Source organism: Malaclemys terrapin, chromosome 23 (assembly GCF_027887155.1).
Source record: "Malaclemys terrapin pileata isolate rMalTer1 chromosome 23, rMalTer1.hap1, whole genome shotgun sequence".
NCBI classification, from domain to species: Eukaryota; Metazoa; Chordata; order Testudines; family Emydidae; genus Malaclemys; species Malaclemys terrapin.
The window spans coordinates 8,526,443-8,554,135 of NC_071527.1; the positions used below are offsets into that span (position 1 = coordinate 8,526,443).

The following is a 27,693-nucleotide window of genomic DNA, read 5'->3' on the forward strand; positions in this document are numbered from 1 at the left end:
GCTTTGGAGGATAGGATTAAAATTCAAAATTATTTGGACAAACTGGAGAAATGGTCTGAAGTAAATAGGACGTGCGACACTACACTCCATATTCATCATAGTAATATTATTAGGATATGATCATGGCATAATTATGAAGCATTTTGTACAAGATGGATCATGTAAGGAGTCATTGGGAAAATTATGATTTGCTGAATATGATTATCCTATTTGTATGCATGTATCATTTTTGAATCTGAAGTTATGAATATTGACTAGGTATCTATATTTCAAATGGGCTTACTCTAGAAAACACCCACAGCCAGCCTTTCAGATACAATAATGAAGAAGCCAAAGAGTGATAATGCCTCATCAATGAAGACAATGGGCTGTGCAATAGCTTAGCCTTCCTGTGGAAGGCCAGCCTGTAAGTTATGGCTGTTAGGACTCTGCAATGGCATGTGACCAGGTCACATGTCTCTGGACTCCATTTTGGGTATCTGAATTTTTCCACAAACTGGTCTGGAAACCAAGTTTGAAACAGAGTTCCCGCCATATTAAAAAGCTATACAAGGCAGGGAGTGACATCACCAGTTGTTCTTCACTCCCACACAACTCAACAACAGACAGAAGCTCTGAAAGAAAAAGTCTTGGAATGGGGTACGAGATCCCAAGCTGCAAAACAAATGCAGCTTTTCCCTTAAGAATCTGCAAGCGTGCTTATATCATCAGCCAGGGTGAGAAGCTGCTAATTCATATCCAATCTTTCTAGAATTTTAGGCTTAGTTTGTGGTTCTGTTTATTTTCTAGGTAATCCGCTTTGGTCTGTTTTCTATCTTTTGTAGTTAATAAACGTGTTTTTTGCTTTATCTAAACCAGTGTGCCTGAGACCGAAGTGTCTTGGGAAAAATCTCAGCCTGGTTAACACAAGTATGCATTGTCCTCTCCACATTGAGGGAGTGGCGAACTGGGTAATAAATTCATACTGGTCGGGGCAGGACGGTACAGCTCTGGGGTCCCAGGCTGGGGGTTATTTTAGCTGTAGCCTCTCTGTTGTTGGTTCATGCAGTGGCTGTCCAAAGCCTGCATGCAACTGCAGCTGGGTGTGTCCCTGCCTGTGTGAATGCTGGTGGGAGTGTAGGACTGGGAATGGTCTATAGCCGGTCACAGCAGCACAGTGCTAAGAGGGAGCCCAGGCTGGTGAGTTATAGGGCTCAATGGAACCCATCACTGGATGAAATTCAATAAGGACAAATTCAGAGTACTCCATTATCAGTTGCACACATAGAAAATAGGAAATGACTGCCCAGGATGGAGTACTGAAGAAAGAGATCTTGGGGTCATAGTGGATCACAAGCTAAATATGAGTCAACATCATTTTGAGATGCATTAGCAGGAGTGTTGTAAGCAAGATTAGAGAAATAATTCTTCAGTTGACATTTAATCAGCATGGAGTAGAGCAGGAGTATTGTGTCCAATTCTGGGTGCCACATTTCAGGAAAGATGTGGACAAACTGAAGGAAGTCCACGGAAGAGCAACAAAAATTATTAAAGGTCTAGAAAACATGACCTATGAGGGAAGACTGGAAAAAATGGGCTTGTTTAGTCTGGAGAAGAGAAGACTGAGAAGGGACATGATAACAGTTTTCAAGTAGATAAAAGGTTGTTATGAGGAAAAGGGAGAAAAATTGTTCTCTTTAACCTCTGATAATAGGACAAAAAACAATGGGCTTAAATTTCAGCATGGTTTAGGTTGGACATTAGGAAAAACTTCATGTCAGGGTGGTTAAGCACTGGAATAAATTGCCTAGGAAGGTTGTGGAATCTCCATCATTGGAGATTTTTAAGAGCAGGTTAGACAGACAGCTGTGAGGGATGGTCTAGATGAGGGATTTTCAAACTTTTTTTCTGGTGACCCAGCTGATCCAACAGAACTGGGGATGAGGGGTCTGGGGTGTGGGAGGGGCTCAGGACTCGGGCAGAGAGTTGGGGTACGGGGGTGAGGGCTGCGGGGTGGGGCCAGAAATGAGGGGTTCAGAGTGTGGGAGGGGACTCTGGGCTGGCACAGGGGGTTGGGGTGCAGGAGGGGGGTCAAGGCTCTGGGTTGGAGCCAGGGATAAGGGGTTTGGGGTGCAAGAGGGAGCTCTGGGTTTGCGGGGGCTCAGGGCTGGGGCAGGGGCACGGGGTTACCTCGGGCGGCTCCCGGTCAGCGGCGCAGCAGGGGTGCAGAGGCAGGCTTCCTGCCTGTCCTGGCACTGCGGACCACGCTGCGCCCCGGAAGCAGCCAGGAGCAGGTCCGGCTCCTAGGCAGAGGTGTGCAAGCGACTCCGCGTGGCTCTCGCCCACAGCCACTGCCCCACACCAGCTCCCAGGGCAGAGCCGGTGCTTGGGGCAGGATCAGCGCATGGAGCCCCATGCTTCCCCCTGAACCCAGGAGACAGACTTGCTGCTGGCCACTTTGAGGGCGCAGCACAGTGTCGGAACAGGTAGGGACTAGCCTGCTTTAGCTGGGCAGCACCGCCGACGGGACATTTAACAGCCCGGTCGGCAGTGCTGACCAGAGCCACTGCAACCCAGTGCCTTCTGTTCCGTGACCCAGTTCTGGGTCACAACCCACGGTTTGAAAAGCACTTGTCTAGATAATACTTAGTCCTGCCGTGGGTGCAGGGGACTGGACTAGATGACCTCTTGAGGTCCCTTTCAGTCCTACGATTCTATGTCACTGTTACAGGCTGTGGAAGACCGTAAGTTGATGACCTCTGATTAGACAGGTAAGGCATAGTACAATGATTTGGTTGTTCAGGGGTGAGACAGAGATAATGACCAGACACAGTATGCTTTATTTCCAAACCTGCATTGTGATTACACTTCACAAATAAAATAATTATTTCTGACTCAGGGCTCTAATTGCCTGCAAAATCTCCTGGCTGTTAAAAGTTACTTGCAGCAGGTCATGAGAGATTAGATTAGCGGTCGAAGTTTAAGCCTAAATTGCCTAAGGGCTGACATCAGTCTGCATTCCTATCAAGCCCAGCATAACAGTTTAGTGTTTAACCCCCCAACAAATATATAACCAGTGGGGATTAAATCCAGAACCATCAGCACTAATAGTACTACAGTAGAACTAGAGGAGTAACCATTAGCTGGTAGCAATAGTATGTTCTTATACTCTCATATGGATCTGCAACTAAAAGGAGACAGGAAACACTGACCCAGAGGCATAGGAATGATGATTCATGCCGGTGGGAACTCCCCCACTATCACCCAAAAATAGGATTAATAAAGTAAATTGCATCTGCCCATCAACACAGCAGCGTGAGTTAAAAGTAGTTTGAAAACACATCTTCTATGGAAAGCACTGTCACAAGAAATACACCTTTTGTTACCTGTTGTTTATGACACTATTGAACGTGCCCCAAACAAACATAGAATTTGATTGCTCCTGTAGATCTGCCAAAGGAAACAGACATCACTGTGGCTCAGTACTGAGTAACTTCTGCAAGCATCATAGCAACATAAAATGAGAAATATGGCAGAGATGCTGCTAGGTTTACAAAACGGAATGAGAATTGAGCTAAGGCTTGGCGTAAGTGACAGCAAAGCAGACATTTAATTGAAAAATATAAAGTGTAAAGGTTATCATCAATTTCCACTTTCATCAAAGCACAGATGGGGCAACAGACTACATGGAAAACAACAGATGTTTTGTAGAGAATAGCAGGCATGTGGTAGAGCCTCTGAAGCAGGAGAACTTAATTTGTTCAGGGACATTATAATTGGGTGTCCCAACACATGATCTGTGCAGAAGGATCTATGGGACCTCTCTCTTAGTCCATGTCACTTCTTTGGGGGCAAGAAGAAGGGAATAGCATGGGGCTGACAGCCACCCTATGTCAATCTACTTCCTCACCTTTATCCCAGTCTTCGTCACATGGGGACGGCTGCCACATACTGACAGTGTTCATCTTCTCTCTGTAGCAGTTATTCGACTGACTCACTTAAAGCAAAGAAGATTCTTAGTGAGAAAATCTTTTTGGATAAAATACAATCCTATTTTAGGGACAATCATGTTTTGACCTAGCTGCAGAATAGCTCTAGGCTTTGGAGAGGAGCATCACACACTGGAAGCTGATCAGTACTCCCCTAGCAAAACTCTTTAGGCCAAAGATGGGCACCTTGAAGGTAGCAAAGGGACAGAAAATCCACGAGAACCCTTTGGTGGCCCATACCTTAAGAGGCTATATATTGCCTAACTCTGAAAGGTTTGCTACAACACAGAATGTTTGGCAGGCCAAAGCAAACCATCTGGCAGGGTGGTTGCAGCCCCCCATTTGCCAATCCCTGTTTTAAGTCCAACATACGCACTGGGAGAGGGTTCGGGTGTGTTTCTATTGTCATGTCACAAAAATCTGCTCAGGGTTTTTTTACTACTATCATGCTCTAAGCCCCATCTACATTAACATGCACATTATTGCTAGCTTCAGTACAACTCTACTTTTGCCAGAGAACAGGTATGTTTTCCAGTGTGGTGATAGCCACATAGACATCAGTGGGGAGAGAAATTGGAACACGACCCACATAACCAAGTGATTTAGGTGCTGGGGTGACAGACCTGGACAGTGAACTCCTCGTCAGAGCTGACAGCATGGGCAGTGGTAGGAAAGCTTCCCCATAATCCCCTCCCCAACTTGCCCCACTCTGAACTGGAGGAACCCACCTTCAATTGGGAAAAGTTATTCAGCCTCCCTGGCCCAGTCATGGCTTTTCTGCTAAGATAGTCAAGTAGGATGTAACAGAAGTGAGGACTGTTATGATCTAGACACTTGTCCATTAAGAACTGGACTGAGACCAATTTATTTCACATATCAGGGGGTAGCCGTGTTAGTCTAGATCTACAAAAACAACAAGGAGTCTGGTGGCACCTTAAAGACTAACAGATACAAAAACAACAAGGAGTCTGGTGGCACCTTAAAGACTAGTCAGATAGTCTGTTAGTCTTTAAGGTGCCACCAGACTCCTTGTTGTTTATTTCACATATGCCACTAGACAGGCTATAAAGATTTTTGGTCACTATCAGGTCAGATCTGCATTGCAGACCCACCTCTCTCATGGCTGTTGAGATGAGTTCCTGTCTGCATCCTGTAAAACTTGCCCTGGCCTCTTCTTTTGTCATTCAGTGTTGCATGCATTCTAAAACAATATGCATTTCCTCACCTTTTGGGGGCAAAGCCAGACTTTGAGGCACCTGTTCCCCTACTTGGTGTAAACTTTGCTTGTGCCAATCAGAAACGAACACAAACAGGTTTTGGGCCCCGTCCCCTATGACACTTCTATGATGTCATAGTTGGTACTTTATGGGCTGCCTGCCATGTGCAGGCAGGGAGAGGAGAAAGAAAAACGAATCCTGTGTATCCTGTGTACACCCATAACCGAGGCTGATCACCTCGAAGCCTCTCTTAGCTCACGTGTTTCAAACAGAGTTTCTACGTTTGCTGGTCGTTATGCGTTGGTTTGTATTTGTAAGGATCAGTTATTACTAAATGCTGCATCTTTGTTTATAAATATTGTTAGTAGATATTTTAGTCATTGTGTGTTTTAAGTTTCATTAACTCTATTAGCTAATCAAACGCTGCTCCCTTACCCCTTGTAATTATCCCCAATAAAACTTTAAATTGATTAATTTTAGTTGTTTGTGTGTGTGTGTGTGTATCTGCAGTTTGCATCGTGACCCATACTCTCCTTGCAACCCTTACCAATATAGTCTATTCCCACGTGCAGCCTGGTAAATAACAGGCCTGCATTTTCTTTCGCCCCTGCGTGCCCGTGGCAATCCACAATGGCCACTATCTTTCCGCTCTAAGCGGTCCAGATTACCAACTAGATCTCATTTCAACACACACAGTTTATGGCACAATGTACAGTTCCCATTTTAATGCTAAAATCTCTGGCAGATAACACGTGTAATGCAAGCCAGTTGCCTCTCAGATGCTTAGAAAAAAGAACAGGAGTACTTGTGGCACCTTAGAGACTAACCAATTTAAAATCATGAGGTTGATGGATTTCCACTCCATACGGCTAAATGCAGTGCCTTGCATAATGACAGGTTTCAGAGTAGCAGCCGTGTTAGTCTGTATCCGCAAAAAGAACAGGAGTACTTGTGGCACCTTAGAGACTAAATTGGTTAGTCTCTAAGGTGCCACAAGTACTCCTGTTCTTTTTGCGGATACAGACTAACACGGCTGCTACTCTGAAACCTGTCAGATGCTTAGGAGAATTTGCATGGACACAGAATGAATGAAACTCAAGTCTCCAAGGGCTCCTGCTGTTTCTGTATCACATAGCACTACAGGTAAAGGGTTGCTTATGGAATAACAGAGTATTAAAACTATCTTTAACAGCAAAAATTAAGTTAGAACGCTGTTAGCCCAAGAGCTCCAGAAGTGACTTTACAGAGCCAAAGGAATCTAATATTTTCTCACCAATGTCTTGCTCAATGCAGCTTTTGTCATCACAGCTTGAGATATGATGGCCGATCTCAGCTCTGGGAACCTGATGGTGGGCATTAAAGGGGCATGTGGCTAGCTGCTTTGCAATATCAGGGTGGTTCTAGAGAAACAGAAAAAGTACGTGCTATCTCACTGAATTCATCCTAACCCTTGTGTTTTCTAGTCACTAGTGAAGGGTTTGTGCAATCTGCATCCTGAAATAGGTTGAAAAAATGTAAACAAGGAAAGCCAAAACTCAGCCCAGGTCCTGAGCACAAATGCAGTGTAGAAACAGCAAAGCATATGCATCCTTTATGATACAGGCTATGTTTGTTCATTTTTACATTTAAACAACACCCTGAATTTATCTGATTGAAGATCAGCCCCAGAACAAACACAGTGAAACTGTTGCAGTGTCATCACTGGCATGGTTCGATGCACAGATGAAATTGCCCTAAAAAGCTACACGGGGAGTAAGTGCCTTGAAACCCTAAATAATTCAGCCACTTTATTTTTAAATTAAGTGAGCGACAGACTAGAGAACAAGTTCCTGCCTGCGCTAGAGCTTAAGTCTTTGCAGTTAATTTAACCCGCCTGAAACAGGAGGGAAGTTACTCGATGTTCCAGCTGAGGTCACATCTATATTGGGAGCACTTTGCCAGTAGAGGTGAACTAGTGTGGACATAGAAGAGCACTACTATCCCCCACTGAAAGAAGAAACTTTACCCTTAGAAAAGATCAAGAAGACAGCGAGGAAGAACACACACTGCTCAGGCCTGCTCTGCATGGCTTTTATATTACTATAGCTATGTTGGCTAGGGGTGCGATTCCTAACCAATACAGTTATACCGGTACATCATCTTAACATGTGGATGCAGTTATACCAGCACAACTAAGATACACTAGCACTGGAGAGGTTAAAACATGATCCTGACTGAGAGGACAAAAGAAAGGGGCAGCTTCTCCTGTTAAATATATAGCATTCTAGCCCAGGATAGAAGACTGAGAAGAGAGAAAGTTTCAGACAGATGTACACTGAATAGACTTAGTAGCAATATAAAAAAAAAAATAGATGTCTTAGCAGCTGCACTGCTCTAATGGCAAAGTCAAGAATTAGCTGCAACATCAGCTCATTTCTGCTTTGGCCAGCCAGAAGGCATCCATACAACGCTGGCCGCATTTGCTCCATGGCCTGAAGTGGGAAGTAAATACCCTGTCCCATGAGTGAACAGTTGGAAGAGAATAGGATCCTGTCACTGACCTAGGTATTCTGAAGAACCTGTTTCACCTTTCTTCGGGGTAAACGCACTGATCTGAAGCGCATTACTAAATATGAACTGGATGCTTTTACTAAGTGGTAAATGGATGACAAAGATATAAAGACGGCTTCTTCCAGCCTAATAAATGCAGGTTTCAGAGTAGCAGCCATGTTAGTCTGTATCCGTAAAAAGAACAGGAGTACTTGTGGCACCTTAGAGACTAACAAATTTATTAGAGCATAAGCTTTCGTGGACTACAGCCCACTTCTTCGGATGCATACCATTCTTCTTGGATATGCATCCGAAGAAGTGGGCTGTAGTCCACGAAAGCTTATGCTCTAATAAATTTGTTAGTCTCTAAGGTGCCACAAGTACTCCTGTTCTTTTTGAGGATACAGACTAACACGGCTGCTACCCTGAAGCCAGGACCGGCTCTAGGCAGCAGCAAAACAAGCTGGTGCTTGGGGCGGCACATTTTTAGGGGCGGCATGGCCGGCAACAGAATGCCGCCCCTAAAAATGTGCCCCGGCCGACCTAGCTCACCGCCACGGCACGCGAAACAGCTGATTCGCGCGCCGCTGCTCCCCCTCCCTCCCAGGTTTGAGAGCCTGGGAGGGAGGGGGAGACTCTGAGTGGCTGCAGCGTGCGTGCCACTTCTCCCCCTCCCTCCTAGGCTTGAGAGCCTGGGGAGAGGAGGCAGGGCTGGGGATTTGGGGAAGGGGCGGAGCTGAGGCGGGGCCGGGGGTGGGGGTAAGAAAAAAAACGGGGGGGGGGCCCAAAATTGTTTCTGCTTGGTGCGGCAAAAATCCTAGAGCCGGCCCTGCCTGAAACCTAATAAATGCATCCTTCTACCAAAAGGCAACACAGCATACTGAGTTCACCATGCATTAGCATTTACAAAAATAGGATTTCCCCTTAACATCCTGTCCTACCTTCCTGCACTTTATAAGATGATAGGGAAACCGACAGGCCCTGATTTGATGAGATTTATCACATGGACATTGTATTAACCTCTCCGGATCCAAAGCATCAACTGGAAGAGAAGGAATAAAAAGACAAGAAAACATTCTATAAAACAAGATCTAAGAACATCATGAACACAATTAACAAGTGTGGAAACATACTAGGTACTGGAGATTTCCTCTAATGGGGTTAAGCCATCAACTGTTAATAGCCTAGACAAAAATGTAAAATTGCTAAGTTGGCACTCGTGTACACGCAACCAAATTCACTTTGGACTTCTGGTGAGTGGAATATTAAATTAAAAATGAGAAAAGTGCAGTCAGTAGTGCAGAGTGGCCAGTATATATCAACGAGTACACTTATGCAGAACAGTGAGCTGGAAATAAACTCATTACTATAAAAATCCTTGAAGCTACCAAATTAGCTAGTTGTATAGTAGTGACATGCTAAGGGTCAGCAGAAGAACAACATTCTGAAATAAATCCTTTTGCATTTACCTTCATGCTCAAAGGCCATCTCTGCTGGAGTAAGAAAAATCAAACTAAAACAAACATGTCTGGAGTTAAGGCTGCAATTTGCACTACAGTGCACTTGGCCCTGTAAAGTGCAGAGGGTTGGCAGGTGCTTAGGGTGACCAGATCACTGACAGGAAATATCGGGACACGGAGGGGGGAGGGAGAGCAAAAAAAAAAAAATGCGTTTGGCAGGTGCCGGGGGAATTAGCAGGCCCTAGCCATGCCGCGACCCCGTCCCCCCTCAGGGCCCCGGGCACGTACCACCGCCCCGCGGGGAATGAGCCACTGGAGCTAGAGGCGCGGGGCTCCGGACCCCGGCAGCAGCGGGGAAGAGCGGTTCAGGGCCGCGCGAGTGGGCACGTAAAGTTTATCGGCTTGGAGGGGGACCCCGGCCGGCTCCTTGCCCCTGTAGGGGGGTAGCGTCCCCGCCCCGCGCCAGCATGTCCCGCCGGCCCCTCCCTCCACCCCGCTCCTCAGCTAAGCGGCATTCCTCCTCCCTCCCTCCCAGGCTTGCAGCTGGAATGCTGGCGCACTCCTGGAGGGAGCGGGTGGTGGTCGGCTTCCAGTTCCTGGAGCTGGTGAGTAGGGGCACCGGGTGGGCAAGGGGGGCTGGCAAGGGGGCTGCTCCCCCAGGAGGGCGATGGGAGAGGCTCATCTGAGGAGCCAGGACGAGGGGGGAGGGGTGAACGCTACCCCCCCACAGAGGCGAGGAGCCAGCCGGGGTCCACCCCGAGCCAATAAACTTTACATGGCCACTCGTGCGGCCCCGAGCCGCTCTCCCCTGCTGGGGTCCGGAGCCCCCCCCCCATCGGCCTCCTGGGGAGCAGTCCCCTTGCCAGCCCTCCTGCCCACCTGGTGCCCCTACTCACCAGCTCCAGGAACTGGAAGCCGGCCACCACCCCCTCCCTCCAGGCTTGTGCCGGCATTCCAGCAACAAGCCTGGGAGGGAGGAGGAATGCCACGTGCTTGGGTAAGAGGTGGGGCCAGGGCGGGGATTTGGGGAGGGAGCCAATGGGGGAAGGAGGGGGTGGAGTCAGGCGGGGCGGGGGGCTGAGACAATGGACAAACAAGCAAATATCGGGACAGTCCCGATAAAATCGGGATGTCTGGTCACCCTACAGGTGCTTAAGAGCCCAACACCCACTGAACATAGTGAGGGCCTAAGTCACAGGCACTTTTTGAAAATGTTCCCTCCTAGTCCACACTAGGACTCAGAGAGCCACAAGTCACCTTAATCACTTAAAACTTACATAGAGGGGACAAGGTAGGTGAGGACCAACTTCCGATAGCGACTCTAAGGTGCCACAAGTACTCCTGTTCTTCTTTTGGCGGATACAGACTAACACGGCTGCTACTCTGAAAGCTTTCAAGCATACACAGACCTCTTCTTCAGGATTCAGTCTGTGTTCGTGCAGCAGCTGTCTCCCCTCACACCTTCCAAGCTATTTACCCACATTTGTATCAGTGTACAGAGGGCATGCACACAAAGAAACAAGGGACAACAGACTGTGGGAGGTTTTCTAGATAGCTGGAAGTAAGGGGGACGGGCCAGACTGATTACATAAATCAGTGATTTCCAACCTTTCTGATACCAGGGACCAGCTTGCAGCCTTTCTAAACAGGGAGATCAGAGGGACAGGCCATTGAGAAAGACTGACACAGGTAATTGGGACAAATGGCTACTTGTGACAAAGTGGGAATTGTCAATGTTTGTATGAATACTTGTGCGCCTCATTTTCCCTATGTGTTGCACAAGTATCTAGGCGGTGGGATAAGGGTGTGAGAGCTTTGCAGATACCCCAAGAGGGAAGGTACAAGTGCCATCTAGCTACCTGGGCCCAGACAATGGTTCGACATTCTGTATCCTAGCAACTGATGGCTAGTGCCCATCCTCTGCAAGAGCCAGTCAGAGGAATTAGAGAACAAAGAGGTAGAGGCCAGGTGACCGGTTTGCCTGGGCAACAGCATACAGGATGGAGGAGGGGCAACTGGGTGTGACAGAGTGAGCTGCTGGAAGCTGGTCAGTCTCCTGGTTTGGGACTCAGGGGGAGAGCCCAGGGCTTTGAGTCTCCTCAAGATGGACTTTGCTTTAACTTCTGTGCTAACAAGATTCTGCTCGATGCTGTGTTTCAGATGACTAATAAACCCTTCTGTTTGACACCGCTGGCTGAGAGTCACTCCTGACTGGCGAAGTCGGGGGTGCATGGCCCCTTTGGGGGGCATGTAAGGTTCCCCAGGTGTTCTAGTCAGGTGGACTCGCTGCAGGGAGTTTATGGCATGAAACAGGGATGCTGAATGCTCAGAGATCAGACCCAGGAGGAGCTGAAGCCCAGGAGGCTCGTCCTAGTGAGTGTGCGCCCCGAGGGGTAGTCACACTACAAGAGGGTCTTGTCTGAGGGCTAGTCTACATTACTGCGCTGCTGTAGTGTCTGGTGAAAACGCACTATGCTGACCAGAGAGCACTCTCCCATCAGCATAATTACTCCACCTCAGTAAGAGGCGGAAGCTATGACAGCAGGAGAGTGTCCGCCACTGATTTAGCACTGGTGTGGACAGCTCAGGTGGTGCGTTGCTCAGGGGGGTGGCTTTTTCACATCCGTGACCGACAAATGACATTAACTTAAGTGGTAGTGTAGACAAGCCCTGAACTTCATTCAATGGTTCCAGTGCACCAAGCCTGTGCACCCATGAATTACTGGGATGGGGGCGGGGAGGGGAGGAGTCCCCAATGCATCAAACCAGTGCGATATGCCAGGCTAGGCCTCTGAAGAGGGCAGCTCCCTTACCTGACCATGGTACTAACTAGGGCTGTATATTAATCACAATTAACTCACGCGATTAACTAAAAAAAATAAAAATAAAAAACCCCACACAATTAAAAAATTAATCACGATTAATCGCAGTTTTAAGTGCACTGTTACACAATATCATACCAATTGAAGTGTAATAAATATTTTTGGATGTTTTCTACATTTTCAAATATATTGATTTCAATTACAACAGAATACAAAAGGTACAGTGCTCACTACTGTTTTTATTACAAATATTTGCACCGTAAAAATGATAAATAGTATTTTTCAATTTACCTCATACAAATAGTGTAGTGCAATCTCTTTATTGTGAAAGTGCAACTTACAAATTTAGATTTGTGTTACATAACTGCACTCAAAAACAAAACAATGTAAAACTTTAGAGCCAACAAGTCCCCTCAGTCCTACTTCTTGTTCACCCAATCGCTAAGAGAAACAAGTTTGTTTACATTTATGGGAGATACTGCTGCCCGCTTCTTATTTACAATGTCACCTGAAAGTCAGAACAGGAGTTCGTATGGCACATTTGTAGCCAGCATCGCAAGGTATTTACATGCCAGATATGCTAAACATTCATATGCCCCTTCGTGCTTCAGCCACCATTCCAGAGGTCATGCTTCCATGCTGATGACACGTTAAAAAAATAATGTGTTAAATAATTTGAGACTGAACTCCTTGGGGGAGAATTGTATGTCTCCTTCTCTGTTTTACCTACATTTTGTCATATATTTCATGTTATAGCAGTCTAGGATGACGACCCAACACACGTTCATTTTAAGAACACTTTTTAATTACAGATTTGACAAAATGCAATGAAGGTACAAATGTGAGATTTCTAAAGATAGCTACAGTACTGGACCCAAGGTTTAAGAATCTGAAGTGCCTTCCAAAATCTGAGAGGGATGAGGTGTGGAGCATGCTTTCAGAAGTCTTAAAAGAACAATACTCCAACGTGTAAACTACAGAACCCGAACCACCAAAAAAGAAAATCAACCTTCTGCTGGTGGCATCTGACTTAGATTATGAAAGTGAACATGCGTTGGGCCACACTGCTTTGGATCGTTATTGAGCCAAACTTGTCATCGGCATGGACACGTCCTCTGGAATGGTGGTTGAAGCATGAAGGGACAATCGGAGGGTCTCAGCCGATTGAAGTCACTAAAACACAGGATTGGGGACTTCAACGGTAGAGTCCAGGGAAGGGTCTTGCGGCCTGCAGCATGCAGGGGGTCAGACCAGATGATCATAATGGTCCCTTCTGACCTTAATGTCTAATGTCTAATGAATCTTTAGCGCATCTGGCATGTAAATACCTTGCAACGCCGGCTACAATACTGCCATGTGAACGCCTGTTCTCACTTTCAGGTGACATTGTAAACAAGAAGTGGGCAGCATTATCTCCTTGTAGTGAGTCGGTGTGGCTCCCCTCCTGTCCAGAAGAGGGAGCCCACGTGCCGGCACCAGAGTGGGTGGGACCACCACCGCCTGTCCCCGCCCCCCGGAAGTCAAGGGGCGGGACAGGAAGTATAAAGGCCGGCCGCCAGAGCTCAGTTGGGTCTCAGCCACCACAGGGAGCAGATGTGCGGCCGGTAGCTCCTGGCCAGGAGACCGTCGAAGACCGGGGCTTGGACCCTGGCTGGCCTGAGCTACCCCGGGCCCGCTACGAGGAGGAGCCGCCGGAGCCCGTTCACGCCCGCCACTGGGAGAACCCCTGGGAACCGGACCCCACTAACCCTGAGGATGAGACTGGACCCGAACCCCTTCGCCCCTGCTGCTATCCAGAGGAGCCGCCTGAGGACCATTGGCCGGACTTCCCGGCAGAGCTACCAGACTTGCCGCCGAGCCCGGGCAGAGAGGAGCCCATGGAGATGGACTGGCCCGATCCCGGCGTAACGAACGAGGTAGGCTGTGAGGGGGATCACGGAAGTAGCCCGGGGATAGCCGACCCCGGTCCGGCTGCAACTGAGTGTGAGCCTATGTCAGTGTGTTGCGGCCTGGATACCCCACTGACCAGCAGCGGCAGCAACCGCTGTTAGGGCCCCGGGCTGGAACGCAGTGGAGTGGGTGGGCCTGCGTTCCCCCCTGCCACCCCCTGCATGGGTGGCAGGCTTCCCCCTCACCCAACGCTCGGCTACAGCAAGCCTAAGCGTACCTTACCAGAACTATTTGCTCGCTCAGCCCCTGCAACAAGGGCCTGAGCCTAACTGTGTTTGCCCCGCCCTGATCCAGGGCCTGGGCTTTGAACTATTTGCTCGCTCAGCCCCTGCAACAAGGGCCTGAGCCTAACTGTGTTTGCCCCGCCCTGATCCAGGGCCTGGGCTTTGAACTCCTTGCTCGCTCAGCCCCTGCAAACAAGGGCCTGAGCCTAACTGTGTTTGCCCCGCCCTGATCCAGGGCCTGGGCTTTGAACTATCTGCTCGCTCAGCCCCTGCAAACAAGGGCCTGAGCCTAACTGTGTTTGCCCCGCCCTGATCCAGGGCCTGGGCTTTGAACTCCTTGCTCGCTCAGCCCCTGCAAACAAGGGCCTGAGCCTAACTGTGTTTGCCCCGCCCTGATCCAGGGCCTGGGCTCTGAACTATTTGCTCGCTCAGCCCCTGCAGTCAAGGGCCTGAGCTTTAACTGTGGTTGCTCCGACTCTGCACTAAAGAGCCGGAGTTTCGGGACTAACTGACTACTTGTTCCCACAGTAGTGAGTCGGTGTGGCTCCCCTCCTGTCCGGAAGGGTCGAGCCCCGGCTAGGACCTACTACACTCCTGTAAATGTAAACAAACTTGTTTATCTTAGCAATCGTCTGAACAAGAAGTAAGACTGACTGTACTTGTAGGCTCTAAAGTATTAAATTGTTTTGTTTTAGAATGCAATTTTTTTGTACATAATTCTACATTTGTAAGTTCAACTTTCATGATAAAGAGATTGCACTATATTATTTGTATTACATGAATTGAAAAATACTATTTCTTTTGGGTTTTTTACAGTGTAAACATTTGTAATAAAAAATAAATATAAGTGAGCACTGTACACTTTGTATTCTGTGTTGTAATTGAAGTAAATATATTTGAAAATGTAGAAAACATCTACAAATATTTAAATAAATGGTATTCTATTATTGTTTAATCGTGCGATTAAACTGTTTAATTGTTTGACAGCCTAGTACTAACAGGATATTAACCATGTTGCGTCTGTAGCCAAACACATTTTGGAGGCAGCCACTGGTAATAAAGTCAATTATGAATTGTGGCACAGAGAGAGCCTTAATAAGAACAGTCACTTTACTGGGATGATCCCCAGGAATCTGATTTAGGCCCTGTCTGCACCAGACGTGACTGTAGTTTTGTAACCAGTTTGTACCACACACAGCAAATCTGATCTGCTAGTTCGATCATCCATTTCTCCAGACCGCAGACATGCTGTAGCTGGGGGACGTAGTCCACTAGGTCAATGTGGAAACCCACAAACCATGACGCACACGGTGGAGGACTGCAAAATGACAACTTCCTGGAGGCCTTCATGCCTTGAACATTACTGATAAGAACACTGTGGTTGGCCAGATTGCATATGCTAAATAAATAAAATGAACCACACACAGCTGAGTTATGCCCCCACTCCAGCCTTCCTGGCTCACAAAGGTTGGGGCATGGTGTTGCGTGTCTGCACCCAATATGCTGCCTAGAAGCATTTGTCTCAGTACACCCAGTAACCCACCCAGCAACTACATATTAGCCAAGCAGTCTCACACCCACCTTGCAAAACCTAGGTATGGTTTCTTGCTGTGATATTGATCCACATCATCCTCTATTGTCTCTAAAATTTGTGTGGTTTTGAACTGCAAGAAGACCACTGCACCTAATTTTGGGTCCCAGAATGAAAGAATTTGTGAACCGCTGCTCTAATATACAGATACATATATCCACCAAACTTAATGCCTAGAGTGGAAAGTTACTTCCCTACAAGCCACTCCCTCCTTTAACCAAGTTTAAGATACTTTAATACTTTCAAAGATCTAAGCTGTCTCTCACTGTATCTTTGCAGGAACCATGAATAGGATCATAGAATTGCAGGACTGGAAGGGACCTCCAGAGGTCATCTAGTCCAGGCCCCTGCATGAATGTTACAAGCCAGCAAAGAAACACTTACCATAGTTGTCTTCTAAATCTGTTTTACTGATGCTGAAAGAACACTGACTGAAGTTTCGCTGGACGACCCTTTGAGCCAGACTCTGAGTGTTACTCCCCCCCCTCAAAATATCTACCCTATAGACCAAAAATGAGGAGACTGACAGATTTCTAAGGCCAGAAAAGACAGTTATGATAATCTAGGAGTAGTTTTCAACCTGTGATCCGCAGAGTCCTAGGGGTCCACAGACTATGTCTACAATTTCCAAAGGGGTCCTGCACCTCCATCTGAAATTTTTTAAGAGTCCGCAAATGAAAAAAAGTTGAAAACTACTGATCTAGGCTGACCCTCTGTATAACACAAGGCATGGGACTGCCCTGAATTAATTCCCGTTTGACCTAGAGCAGATTCTTTAGAAAGGTTTCAAAGTAAAGACGTCCAATCTTGATTTCAAAAATTTAATGGAGAATCTACCACAACGGCTGGTAATTTTTCCGATGGTTAATTACCCTCACTGTTAAAAATAAACCTTATTTCCATTCTGAATTTTTCTAGCTTCAACTTCCAGGCACTGGAAATAACTTTAAAGTTATTTCAGTTTATCCATCACAACTACTAAGGGTCAAAGATCAACTGCACGTCAGCAGCCAGTAGACTTTACATCTATGCTATGTACGCATAGGATACAAGCATACTCTTGGTGGCCCACGTATAACATAGGGTACCGGGAACCTCATATTCTTCTGCTCCACAGAGAATGGATTTTAGCATCTTGGAGGAAACCTAAGATTTTTGTCTGAAACATCCTCTTTGCCCAATACATTTAAGAGGGTTAAAAGAACCAGATCCCCAAAAAAATTAAGCCATGTATTTTGGGAGCTCAGTTATCTTTTCTTATACACCCTTTAGTGCTCCATCCCTGAGCCCTTCCACCTGCCTGACAGGTCAACACTTTTACACCTACCTTGTGGCTCATGATCTGTATGAAGAACTTTGTTCCTAATGCTTTGGTTAAAAAACAAAAGACAAGGGTTAGATTCTCTCCTGTCTTCACTGCAATTCATACAATTTGAATGCATCAGTCATCTAAAAAATCCTTCCCCACAAGATTATAAATCTAAATAAGACAGAATTTAAAGGACCGTAGATTTGGTTGCCTACCAAAAAATATGGTTGCTGCTTTTAAAAAACGCCAAAATGAGATGCCTACTAAAATTGGCACACATAGGCCAAGTGTGTCAGCTGCGTATCCCTCTCTCAAGGGTGAACTGCAGATCTGACCAGCACCAATAATTTTGGAGGTGCCTTTGACAAACTGGCACGGTCTGACCTAGGACACCCCAGCGAGGGCACTGGTATGTCCTTCCCCACCTGCCCCCAGCGCACTACAAGGAGCATGTCGCAGCCAAAGGACACTGAAGGGGGCACAGACCATAGCCTGGGGCCCGGGGTGGCGCAGTGCGAGGCTGAGCCGTGGGCAGCCAGTGACCTGGGCACTCACACCGCAAGCCAGGGTGCTGGGCAACATGATCCCACCGGCCCCCGGCAGGGCGCAGGCTTGCAGTGCCCCGCACAGCCAGGACCAGGCAGGGGCTCGACAGCCGGTGTCAGCCCCAGAGCCGGCAGCAGCAGGGCCCTAGCCCAGCCCCACCCACGGGAGGGACAAGCGGGGTGGTCCCCCAATCACCAGCACCTAGCGAGAGAGACGAGCTCCCCCAACGACCCGGCCCACGTCTCCCCCGACCCGGCTGGGGGCACCTGAGGGAGAGGGGAGAAGCTACGCCCTGCGGCCCCGGCCCGGCCGTGCTGAGGGGAACCAGGCGCGAGCCGTTACCCAGCAAACTTTGCGCTGAACCAGCGCGTGGCCTTAGTGCGAAGGCGGCTCCTTGAGCTCCGGAGCAGCCACTGCGAAACTCCTCCCTCCGCCAGCGCGAGACCACAGCGAGGCTCTAACCCCCACCCTCCCTTTCAGGCACCATAATGAGGCTGCTCAAGTCACCCTTCCCAGCTGAAGGGGCGGGGCTAGCCGGGCAGCGCAGGGAGGGGTGGGCTGTGAGGGAGATGCCAGGTCAATCTGCGCCTGGGTTAGTAGTAGGGTTACCCTACGTCCGGATTTTCCCGGACATGTCCGGCTTTTTGGTCATCAAATCCCCGTCCGGGGGGAAATTCCAAAAAGCTGGACATGTCCGGGAAAATAGGGAGGGGTCATGGGGCTTGGATCCGCGCTGGGGCCAGAGCCGGAGTCACTGGGGCCGGCAGTGCTCGGCCGCCGGCCGGTGCTGGGACCGGTGCCAGCCGGCCCCGGGGCCCGATCTGAGCTGGAGTTGCTGGGGCCGGAGCCGCTCAGTCGGTGCCCCGGGGCCGGGGCCAGTGCCCGTTCCCCAGGGCCCAAGCCGAGCTGGAGCCGCCGGGGCCGGGACGGGCCGGAGCTGCTCGGCCGGGGCCAGCGCGCTCGGCCGGATCCAGGGCCGGTGCCCCGGGGCCAGAGCCGGGCTGGGCCGGAGCCGCCGGGGCCGGAGCTGCTCGACCGGGACTGGTGCCCGTGTCACGGGGCCCGAGCCGAGCTGGAGCCACCGGGCCCGGGACGGGACGGGGCCGGCGCCCCAGGGCCCAAGCCGAGCCGGGCTGGAGCCGCAACTGCTCAGCCGGGGCCGGTGCCCCAGGGCCCGGGCCGAGCTGGTGCCGCCAGGGCCGGAGCCGCTCGACCGGGGCCGGTGCCCCGGGGCCCAAGCCGAGCTGGAACTGCGGGGGCCGGGGCGGGCCGGGGTTGGCGTCCCAGGGCTCGAGCCGAGCTGGGCCGGGCCGGAGCCGCTGCCCCAGGCCCGAGCCGAGCTGGAACTGCCGGGGCTGGGGCGGGCCGGGGCAGGTCGGGGCTGGCGCCCCAGTGCCTGAGCCAAGCCGGGCCCAAGCCATTCGGCCAGGGGGCTGGACTGGGCCGCACCGCCTCGCACCCTCCCCCCACCCCAGCTTACCTGCCACCTGCCTCCCGGTTTCAGGCTTCCCGCGAACATTTGATTCGCGGGAAGCAGGGGAGGGGGAGGAGCAGGGGGCAGAGCGTTCAGGGGAGGGGCGGAGTTGGGGCGGGGGCTTTGGGAAAAGGGCAGAATTGGGATGGGGCCGGGGTGGGGAAGGGGGCGGAGTTGGGACAGGGCCCCTTGGGGTGTCCTCTTTTTGTTATTTTAAAAAATGGTAACCCTAGTTAGTAGCTCCTACTGGGGTTGGGTTTGGAATGGAGCAGGGCGTGTTTGGAGGGCCGGGTGCATGGTGGGAGTGTGGCTAAGGGGTCACGGTGCATGCTGGGACAGCAGTGGCAGCAGGGGATGCAATGCATCCTGGATGGGAGAGCAGTGCATGATGGGACTGCACCCTGAATTGGGGCAGTGCATGCTGGGAACATGGCTAAGAGGTGGAGTAGTGTATGCTGGGACAGCAGCTGAGGGGGATGAGCAGTGCATGCTGGGAACATGGCTAAGAGGTGGAGCAGTGTATGCTGGGACAGCAGCTGGTTGGGGGGAGCAGTGCACTCTGGGAGTGCAGTTTGAGGACCAGGGAGCTGTGTATGCTTAGGGTTGCCAATTTCCTATCCAGTGGTCTCCAAAGTGCAAGAGCGTCCTTGGGGGTGTGTGGCAGGAGGAGCGCTTTCTTTCTTTTTTTTTTTGCTTCGTCAGGGGGGAGTCTGAGCGGCTTTTTTTTTTAATTTTTTTTTGCTTCGGCGCGGCAGGGAGTGCATGCTCAAAAACTTTTTTATTGATAGGGGTGCGTGATCAAAAAACTTTGGAGACCACTGTTCTAATCACACAAAACCAAACACCCTAGCCCTGCCCCTTCCCTGAGACTCCGCCCCCCACTCAGTACATTCCCCCTCCCTTGGTGGCTCGCTCTTCCCCACCCTCACTCACTTTCACTGAGCTGCGGCAGGGGGTTGGGGTGCGAGAGGGGGTGAGGGCTCTAACTGGGGGTGCAGGCTCCAGGGTGGGGCTAGAAATGACAGGTTTAGGGTGTGGGAGGGGGCTCCAGGCTGCGGCAGGGAGTTGGGCTGCAGGAGGGAGTGAGGGTTCTAACTGGGGTGGGGCTGGGGATGAGAGGTTTGGGATATAGGAGGGGGCTCCAGGCTGGGGGGTGGGGCCGAGGGATTCAGCATGCAGGAGGGGGCTGTATCTTGATGCAAGGGGTTGGGGTGCAGAGGGCATGAGGGCTCCAACTGCGGTGCAGGCTCTGGGGTGGGGCCAGGGATGAGGGGTTTGGGGTGAAGAAAGGGGCACTGGGTTTGTGGGCAGTGCTCAGGGCTGGGACAGGGGCTTGGGGTTGGGGCACAGGCTTACCTCGGGCGGTTCCCAGTCACTGGCGAAGTGGGGCTAAGGCAGGCTGCCTGCCTATCCTGGCTCTGCGCTGCACCCGGGAAATGACCAGCAGCAGGTCCAGCTCTTTGGCGGGGGGCCAGGACTCCCTGTGCACTGCTCTCACATGCAGGCACTGCCCCACCAGCTCCCCCTGGCCGTGGTTCCCGACCAATGTGAGTATGGAGCTGGTACTCAGGGTGGGGACAGCACACGGAGCCCCAGAGCCCCCCTGCCTAGGAGCCGGACCTGCTGGTCACTTCTGGGGCACAGCGCAGTGCCAGGACATGTAGTGACTAGCCTGCTTTAGACCTGCAGCACTGCTGACTGGACTTTTAACAGCCCGGTTGGCGGTGCTGACTGTAGCTGCCAGGGTCCCTTTTCAACTGGGTGTTCCGGTCAAAAAACGGACGTCTGGCAACCCTATGTATCCTGGGAGTGTGGTCAAGTAGGGAGGGTGTATGCTCATGAGCTATGGGCTGCCCGGCCCATGCTGGGGCCTCTGGAAGATGTCACTTCAGTACCATGACGTGCTTTTGTTCTGAAACATGACTGTCTAAAAATGGCCTCTCCTTAGCTGGCCTGCTCTGTTTGTGTGTGTATTGGAATCAGAGCTGTGACTGTAGTGACAAAAATGTGAAGGGGGAGGATTTGTTGCATTTTGCTCCTCTTAACTCTGCAGAGCCAGCCCAGGTAGAGGAGGGAGAGAGAGCTTGGGTTATCATTGTGATTATTTATTTGTCTTAGCCCAGTGCCCAGGAGCCCTAGTCATGGACAAGGATCTGTTGTGCTGGACACTGAATAGTGATTAAACAAATGCAACATTAACAGAATGAATATCATATTACCTCTATATAAATCCATAGTACATCCGTATCTTGCATACCGTGTGCAGATGGATTCGCCCCATCTCAAAAAAGATATATTGGAAATGGAAAAGGTACAAAAAAGGGCAACAAAAATGATTAGGGGTATGGAACGACTTCCATATAAGGAGAGATTAATAAGACTGGGACTTTTCAGCTTGGAAAAGAGACGACTAAGGGGGGATATGATAGAGGTCTATAAAATCATGACTGATGTGGAGAAAGTAAATAAGGAAGTGTTATTTAAGACTTCTCATAACACAAGAACTAGGGGTCACCAAATGAAATTAATGGGCAGCAGGTTTAAAACAAACCAAAGGAATTATTTCTTCACACAACGCACAGTCAACCTGTGGAATTCCTTGCCAGAGGATGTTGTGAAGGCCAAGACTATAACAGCGTTTAAAAAAGAACTAGATAAATTCATGAATGGCTATTAGTCAGGCTGAGCAGGGATGCAAAACCATGCTCTGAAGCGTCCCTAGCCTCTGTTTGCCAGAAGCTGGAAACGGGCAACAGGATGGATCATTTGATGATTACCTGTTCTGTTCAGTCCCTCTGAAGCACTGGGTATTGGCCCCTGTCAGAAGACAGGATACTGGACTAGATGGACCATTGGTCTGACCCAGTATGGCTGTTTTTATGTTCTGATTGCTCATAATCTTAATCCGTTACTACTGTGCCAACTAAGTGCATGTGTCATTTAAATTGACCCACAGAACAGTTATTACAGGCAATGGTGCATGAGGACAAAAGCCCAGCTTAACTCTTTGATCCTGGCATTAGTTTGCAGGGTAAGGAGAAGAAAACCTCTGCTTGCTTGCAAGATGAGCACATTTACTATGACGTCTCAGATAGATGATGGACCTGTGCCCCCTTGATGGAATTTAGACAGTCTCTCTTTTCAGAGTCAAAAGCACTTTGAAGACAATAGTTCCTGCAGTTTGGTTCATCTGATGCAAATTAGTTACTTTCTGCTGGCTCTGCTCATGTCTCCTGTAGCTTTGTTTAAAGTTGCCGTGGAAATCGTAAAGTTCCCAAACTGCTGTCTGCTGGCTTATTACAACCCCTTCCATGCAGGCTGTGCATGGAGCATCTTCCCCATGTCTCCTCAGACGCATCTAAACACTGACGTTCCATCTTCAGTCTGTAAGCTGTGATAATCACAGTGAAATTGTTCATACTGAGCTTCGCTGACCCATAAATGTTATTTGTTCCGATCCCAAACAGATTGGAATTTCTATAGAAGGAGATATAGGGCCTCCTAAACAAACACACCAATGTCAGGCTTCATTACATTCAGTAATGGCTGTCTCAAAGCGGCGATGCCGGTGCCTGACAAATCTGCTCCGTTGTGCACTCGGCCACCAAGCCCAATGAGTGTTCAACAGCCCAGAAACGAGTGACGTTAGCTTTGACTTTCAGTAGAGGTTAAAATATTGGGCCTGATTCTGATCACACTTGTACTGGTATGATCAAGTTTAGCACCTTTGAAATCAGTTGAGTTAGAGGCAGTATCTCGTTTTCATTGAGTTCCCCACTTAATTTTTAACATAAGAACAGCCATACCGGGTCAGACCAAAGGTCCACCTAGCCCAGTATCCTGGCTTTTGACACTGGCCAATGCCAGGTGCCCCAGAGAGAATAAACAGAACAGGTAATCACCAAGTGATCCATCCCGTCAGCCATTCCCAACTTCCTGGCAAACAGAGGCTAGGGCCACCATCCCTGCCCATCCTGTCTAATAGCCATTGATGGACCTAATGGACCTAATTAATTTTAATTAAATTATTTTCTAGTTACCTTTAATAAGATAAAGAAAAGCCAAGGCCTGGCCCCTATGAAGCATTGGCTCCTCTAGGTTCATGTCTTGGGAATCTTCCACAGCTGTAATCACAGCATCCAAATTGCAAAAGGGTTGCTGAGCATCCGCATCAGCCCCAACTGAAGCCAGGGAGGTCCAGCATTTTGAAGGTCATTGGCCGTTCATTAGAATTTGACCGAGGGACGGGCCAATCTGTTCCCATTTGGGTGCCTTGAAGTTTGGTACCTACATCCCTCTTTAGGCACCTAAATAAGTGGGCTGATTTTTCAGAGTTGCTGAAAGCAGCAGGAGCCCACTGTCTCCAAATAATCAAGCTGCTTATCAAGGTGCCTAGATCTGGCTTTAGATACTGGACGTTAGACACCCCAATTTGAAAGCTTTGGCCACAGTTCTTCACCCCACTGCTGGGTTTTGGCTTGTGGGTCTGCCACGTTCAGCCCCCTTTCTTATATGTCCACTGGGGCTTCGGGTTTAGAGCACCAAATTGCATGTACAGTACAGGCAGCTGGATGGCTCCCAACACTAAGTGCAAGCAGTTGGGGCAGGATTCCCTCTTAGGCCTGGTCTACACTACGACTTTAATTCGGATTTATCAGCTTTAATTCGAATTAACCCTGCAACCGTCCACACAACGACGCTATTTATTTCGATGTAAAGGGCCCTTTAAATCGATTTCTGTACTCCACCCCGACGAGCGGAGTAGCGCCAAAATCGATTTTAACATTTCGAATTAGGGATAGTGTGGCCGCAATTCGATGGTATTGGCCTCCGGGACCTATCCCACAGTGCATCATTGTGACCGCTCTGGACAGCAATCTAAACTCGGATGCACTGGCCAGGTAGACAGGAAAAGCCCCGCGAACATTTGAATTTCATTTCCTGTTTGCCCAGCGAGGAGAGCACAGGTGACCACAGATAGCTCATCAGCACAGGTAACCATGCAGGCTGATAATCGAAAAAGAGCACCAGCATGGACCGTGAGGGAGGTACTGGATCTGATCACTGTATGGGGAGAGGATTCAGTGCTTGCAGAACTTCGTTCTAAAAGACGAAATGCAAAAACTTTTGAAAAAATCTCCAAGGGCATGATGGAGAGAGGCCACAATAGGGACTCTGAGCAGTGCCGCGTGAAAGTCAAGGAGCTCAGACAAGCCTATCAAAAAACAAAGGAGGCAAACGGTCGCTCCGGGTCAGAGCCGCGGACATGCCGCTTCTACGCCGAGCTGCATGCAATTCTAGGGGGGGCTGCCACCACTACCCCACCTGTGATCGTGGATTCTGGGTCGGGGATAGTCTCATCAGCGACGCCTGAGGATTCTGCCGATGGGGGAGAGGAGGAGGAGGATGAGCTTGCAGAGAGCACACAGCACTCCGTTCTCCCCAACAGCCAGGATCTTTTTCTCACCCTGACTGAAGTACCCTCCCAAGCCAGTACCCAAGACTCTGACCCCATGGAAGGGACCTCAGGTGAGTTTACCTTTTAAAATATAAAACTTGTTTTAAAAGCAAACGGTTTTTAATGATTACTTTGCCTGACTTTGCATTCGCGGTCAGTTCAGCTACTGGAAAAGTCTATTAACGTGTCTGGGGATGGAGCGGAAATCCTCCAGGGACATCTCCATGAAGCTCTCCTGGAGGTACTCCGAAAGCCTTGCCAGAAGGTTTCTGGGCAGTGCATCCTTATTCCCTCCTCCATGGTAGGACACTTGACCACGCCATGCTTGCAGCAAGTAATCTGGTATCATTGCCTGACAAAGCCTGGCAGCGTATGGTCCCGGTGTTTGCTGGCATTCAAGCAACATCCGTTCTTTATCTTGTTGTGTAATCCTCAGGAGAGTGATATCACTCCTGGTAACCTGGTTGAAATACGGGAACTTAATTAAGGGGACAGAGGTGGCCGTTCCTACTGGGCTGTTTGCCTGTGGCGGAAAATAAATCCTTCCCTGCAGTTAGCCAAGCGCAGATGGGAAATTGGGCCTGAGTTTTTTGCGTTTGGCTAGCAGGGATCTTCCCTGTTACCAGCCACGCGGTGGGGGGAGGGGTACCGTGATCATCCCAGAGAATTCATGGCGGGAGGGGGGCGGCGGCGGGTGGTTAGTTTGGTGCCTGCAGGGATCTTCCCTGATACCAGCCACGCGGGGGGGGGGGAGGGGTACAGCGATCATCCCAGAGAATTCATGGCGAGAGGGGGGGGTGGTTAGTTTGTTTTCTGGTGCTGCTGAATGTTAACAGAAAAACCGCAGCACTCGACAGGCTATGCTTGGTATGTGGGAAAGGAGGGCGCAGAAGCTGTAAAACAATGGCTTACCATGGCCGCATGCAAGCCGAATTCTGTTGCCCAGACCTGTGATCTCTAGCAGCAAAGCCACAGGCACTCAGCATTAAGAGGCAAAATGCGACATTGCACAGAAATCACATGTGCTATGTAATGTGAATCGTGTTGGTCACCGTGAAAGAGTATAAGCATTGTTCTGCAAAATGTAGCTTTTTAAACAATTCTCTCTTTTTTCCCCTCCCTACAGCAGCTGCAAATTCCTCAAGCCTCCCTCCTCCATCCTGAAGGTTATCACAGATAAGGCGTCGTAAGAAGAGAATGCGAGACGAGATGTTTTCTGAAATTATGGAATCCAGCCGCAGTGACAGAGCTCATCTGAATGAGGGGAAGGAAACAGTTTCAAAGTATAGGAAAGAAGCCAGCGAACGTGAGGACAGGAGGGACCAACGTGAGGACATGAGGGACCAACGTGAGGAGAGGAGAGACGCTTGAGATGAGAGGTGGCGGCAGGAAGACCAGAGGAGGCAGGATGCAACGCTGGGGCTGCTGCGTGAGCAAACAGACATGCTCCGGCATCTGGTGGAGCTTCAGGAACGGCTGCTGGAAAACAGACTGCCGCTTCAGCCCCTGTTCCACCCTCCCCCCTCCCCATGTTCCGTATCCTCCTCACCCAGACGTGTAAGAACGCGGGGGGGAGGCTCCGTACACCTTCCCATTCCACCCCAGTAGACAGCCCAAGCAAAAGGCTGTCATTTTTTTAACCTTTTCTTTGTGGCTTTTTCCTTCCCAGCAGTCCTCCTCCCAAATACCACCCGGGTTCCCTCCCTCTTTTTCTAATCTATTAATAAAGAATAAATGATTTTTAAATGATAGTGACTTTATTTGGTTTGAAAGAAAGCTGGGGGAAGGGGGAGGGTGGGTTCCTTACAGAAAATCAGTCAATAAAGGGGGCGGGTTTTCATGAAGGAGAAACAAACAGATATTTCACACTGTAGCCTGGCCAGTCATGAAACTGGTTTTTAAAGCTTCTCTGATGCACAGCGCTTCCTGGTGTGCTCTTCTAATCGCCCTGGTGTCTGGCTGCGCGTAATCAGCAGCCAGGCAATTTGCCTCAGCCTCCCACCCCGCCATAAAGGTCTCCCCCTTACTTTCACAGAGACTGTGGAGCACACAGCAAGCAGAAATAACAATGGGGAGATTTCTTTGGCTGAGGTCAGAGCGAGTCAATAATGATCGCCAGCGACCTTTTAAACGGCCAAATGCACATTCTACCACCATTCTGCACTTGCTTAGCCTATAGTTGAACAGCTCCTGACTCCTGTCCAGGCTGCCTGGGTACGGCTTCATAAGCCATGGCATTAAGGGGTAGGCTGGGTCCCCAAGAATAACTATTGGCATTTCAACATCCCCAACGGTTATTTTCTGGTCTGGAAAGTAAGTCCCTTGCTGCAGCCCTTTAAACAGAGTAGTGTTCCTGAAGACGCGAGCGTCATGAACCCTTCCCGCCCAGCCCGCGTTGATGTTGGTGAAACGTCCCTTGTGATCCACCAGTGCTTGCAGCACCATTGAAAAGTACCCCTTGCGGTTTATGTACTCGGTGGCTTGGTGCTCCGGTGCCAAGATAGGGATATGGGTTCCGTCTATCGCCCCACCACAGTTAGGGAATGCCATTGCAGCAAAACCATCCACTATAGCCTGCACATTTCCCAGAGTCACTAACTTTCGTAGCAGCACCTGAGTGATTGCTTTGGCTACTTGCATCACAGCAGCCCCCACAGTAGATTTGCCCACTCCAAATTGATTCCCGACTGACCAGTAGATTCATAGATTCATAGATTATAGGACTGGAAGGGACCTCGAGAGGTCATCGAGTCCAGTCCCCTGCCCGCATGGCAGGACCAAATACTGTCTAGACCATCCCTGATAGACATTTATCTAACCTACTCTTAAATATCTCCAGAGACGGAGATTCCACAACCTCCCTAGGTAATTTGTTCCAGTGTTTAACCACCCTGACAGTTAGGAACTTTTTCCTAATGTCCAACCTAGACCTCCCTTGCTGCAGTTTAAACCCATTGTTTCTGGTTCTATCCTTAGAGGCTAAGGTGAACAAGTTCTCTCCCTCCTCCTTATGACACCCTATTAGATACCTGAAAACTGCTATCATGTCCCCTCTCAGTCTTCTCTTTTCCAAACTAAACAAACCCAGTTCTTTCAGCCTTCCTTCATAGGTCATGTTCTCAAGACCTTTAATCATTCTTGTTGC

At 49.5% G+C, this 27,693-nt stretch overlaps 1 protein-coding gene across 1 annotated transcript in view; it reads right to left on the reverse strand.

Moving 5' to 3' along the window:
* The window catches only part of LOC128828443 (gametocyte-specific factor 1-like), a 40,119-nt gene extending 23,019 nt beyond the window's left edge, over window positions 1-17,100 (reverse strand). Inside the window, 7 exon segments of the mRNA XM_054013138.1 lie at window positions 3,366-3,429; window positions 3,890-3,976; window positions 6,459-6,585; window positions 8,656-8,756; window positions 16,146-16,245; window positions 16,247-16,261; window positions 17,089-17,100. Of these exon segments, the coding sequence (XP_053869113.1) occupies window positions 3,366-3,429; window positions 3,890-3,976; window positions 6,459-6,585; window positions 8,656-8,756; window positions 16,146-16,245; window positions 16,247-16,261; window positions 17,089-17,100 (506 nt within the window).
* Window positions 17,101-27,693: the final 10,593 nt, after the last annotated feature.